This window comes from Alligator sinensis, unplaced genomic scaffold (genome assembly GCF_000455745.1).
Source record: "Alligator sinensis unplaced genomic scaffold, ASM45574v1 scaffold294_1, whole genome shotgun sequence".
Lineage (NCBI taxonomy): Eukaryota > Metazoa > Chordata > Crocodylia > Alligatoridae > Alligator > Alligator sinensis.
Window position 1 is genome coordinate 1,466,927 of NW_005842305.1, and position 2,291 is coordinate 1,469,217.

Consider the following 2,291-nt stretch of genomic DNA (forward strand, 5'->3'; position numbering starts at 1 on the left):
TCTTACTCTCATCACAACAAGACAAAGTGCTTTGAACCTCCAGAAAATGCATTGAAGACAAATATGGTTATAATCCTGAACTTAATTGCACTATTTGTAGGCTTCATTTGCCCCTTTGTTGTCATAACTATCTGTTATACCATGATCATAAAGACCTTACTGAAAAATTCATTAAAGAAGAATCAGGCTACTCGTCTGAGGGCTGTCTGGATGATAATAGTTGTAACAGCTACTTTTTTGATCAGCTTCACGCCTTATCATATTCTACGCACAGTCCACCTTCATGTTCTGAAGGGGAACAGCACCAACTGTGATGCCATATATTTGCAGAAAGCAGTGGTAGTGACCCTTCCTCTGGCAGCTTCAAATTGCTGCTTTGACCCACTCCTCTATTTCTTTTCAGGGGGCAATTTTCGAAGGAGACTTACAACCTTTAGAAAGGCTTCCTCCTCCAGCGTGGTAGCAGGACTCAGGAGAAATATGTCCATGAAGGACAAAGATGGTGAACCATTTAAAGAAAACTACAAAGAACAGAACTGAAATGGAGTTGTTTCCTTTATTTATAAACTGATTTGTTCCATGCAAGGCAGGTTGGTGCAGACTCCCAGGAGGATATCAGTGTTTTAAAAACTTCCTCAGGAGAAATGAACAAAGCAAATACATCTTCTCCCAAACTAAATACTATAATAATCAAAATGGACATATTTCTATTTATACCATTTGGAGCAACTACCCTTATGGCTGTCATTGAAGAGTTTATTTTACCATACTGCAGAGCACTGTGAAGGCAATGCTGAATTCCAAGGCACCAAAAACTGTAAAGATTGACATTGGAATGGATAGCACTAAGAAGACCACAGCACAGAGGCAGGCAGATAAGCCAGTGCAAATAGCCTCTTCATGCCTTATATATAGATGTCACACAGACTGATGGTCTGAATTCCTGAGTAAGTGGGAATTGCAAACATTGGATATAATAGGAGTTAGTAGAGCTTAAGAACAAAGGGAGATGAGTGTGGAAGAAGCCCCAAAGCAGACAGTGATTAATGTATACAGCACAATAAGTCCCAAAGCAGACAGTGATTAATGTATACAGCACAAGCCAGGAAAATTCCTTCTCTGTTTCCAGCTACCTTTCTGACTTAATATTCAGTGGTTTGGAGGTCTGTGGGTGGCAGAGCTATCACATTATCTCTGTCTTATTGCATGATCACCTTATGCTGAAGTTACCTTCCAGTGGCCAGCTCTGCTGGCTCTAAATTCATTGTCACCCACAGAGCAACACAAAGCAGCCACACCACACCAGAGAGTCTGAGCTGGTATCTTCCTAAAAAGAAGTGTATCTGTTCCTTCCTTTATGCATTTCCTGTGGTTTGTAGCTAAGTAAATCGCTTGTGTATGTTTCTTGCTTGCATCTCCAAGCACTTTGGCACCAAGCCTGCTTAAATTTATCCTAAAGATCTTTGCAGGACCGGGCCCTATGTTTTTAAATTTGGGAAAAGGGAGAGGAATGGGTCCCAAGTACTGACCTAAGCACTTCTTTAAAGTATTTTCTTTCTTGGGGAAAGCCTAGTAAAAGAGGAATGAATGGGACAAGGATATCCTGAATTGCCTCAGTAGCTTTGAGAGCAATGCTGCCAGCAGTATTAAACATCCATAAATCATCAGGCATATTTTTCATGTCTCATTTTTGCTCTGTTGTTTAGAAGGTGGGAGAATGAGTAGGGAGCTCATTCTTTCCTCATTGCAGCTCCCAAATGTCCTTTCCTGTCTGTGTTGCACTGAATTCCTTCAAAGACAAATGGTATACAGATTTTTTAGAAGCTTTGTTGGACTGTTTTGCAACAATCAGGTATTTTTAGTGGGCATTGCTGTTTCCTGCCACTCTCTTCTTCCCTGACCATGCATCAGATGTTTTTCTGAAGTTGAATTTCATTTGCCCCAAACCAAGGGGAACCATATGTTCCTATGACATAATACGTCATAGGATCCTATGATTCCCCTTGCTTCAGGGCAAGTCCAAGCCCCCTCTGAATGCTGCTACACTGCAATAATGCCAGTAGATATCTTAGCCCCAAACCTCAAACATAGAAAGTGAAATCCTAGATCTGTTGAAATCAATGGGAGCTTGATTACTGACTGCTAAAGCAGCAAGGTTTCATCTTTATTTGGGAAGAGAAAAAAACTGCCATATAGTACTACCTCCTTCCAGGTTTACAGTGGTAAAAAGATTATTTTAGTCAAATGAGAAAATGAATTACTAGATTCTACAGTTCATCCTGGCCTTACCT

The 2,291-nt window shown here is 40.5% G+C and overlaps 1 protein-coding gene across 1 annotated transcript in view; it reads left to right on the plus strand.

Moving 5' to 3' along the window:
• The window catches only part of CYSLTR1 (cysteinyl leukotriene receptor 1), a 14,810-nt gene extending 13,755 nt beyond the window's left edge, over positions 1-1,055 (plus strand). Inside the window, 1 exon segment of the mRNA XM_014522124.2 lies at positions 1-1,055. This exon segment is cut by the window's left edge and continues 9 nt beyond it. Within this exon segment, the coding sequence (XP_014377610.1) occupies positions 1-540 (540 nt within the window). The 3' untranslated portion in view covers positions 541-1,055.
• Positions 1,056-2,291: the final 1,236 nt, after the last annotated feature.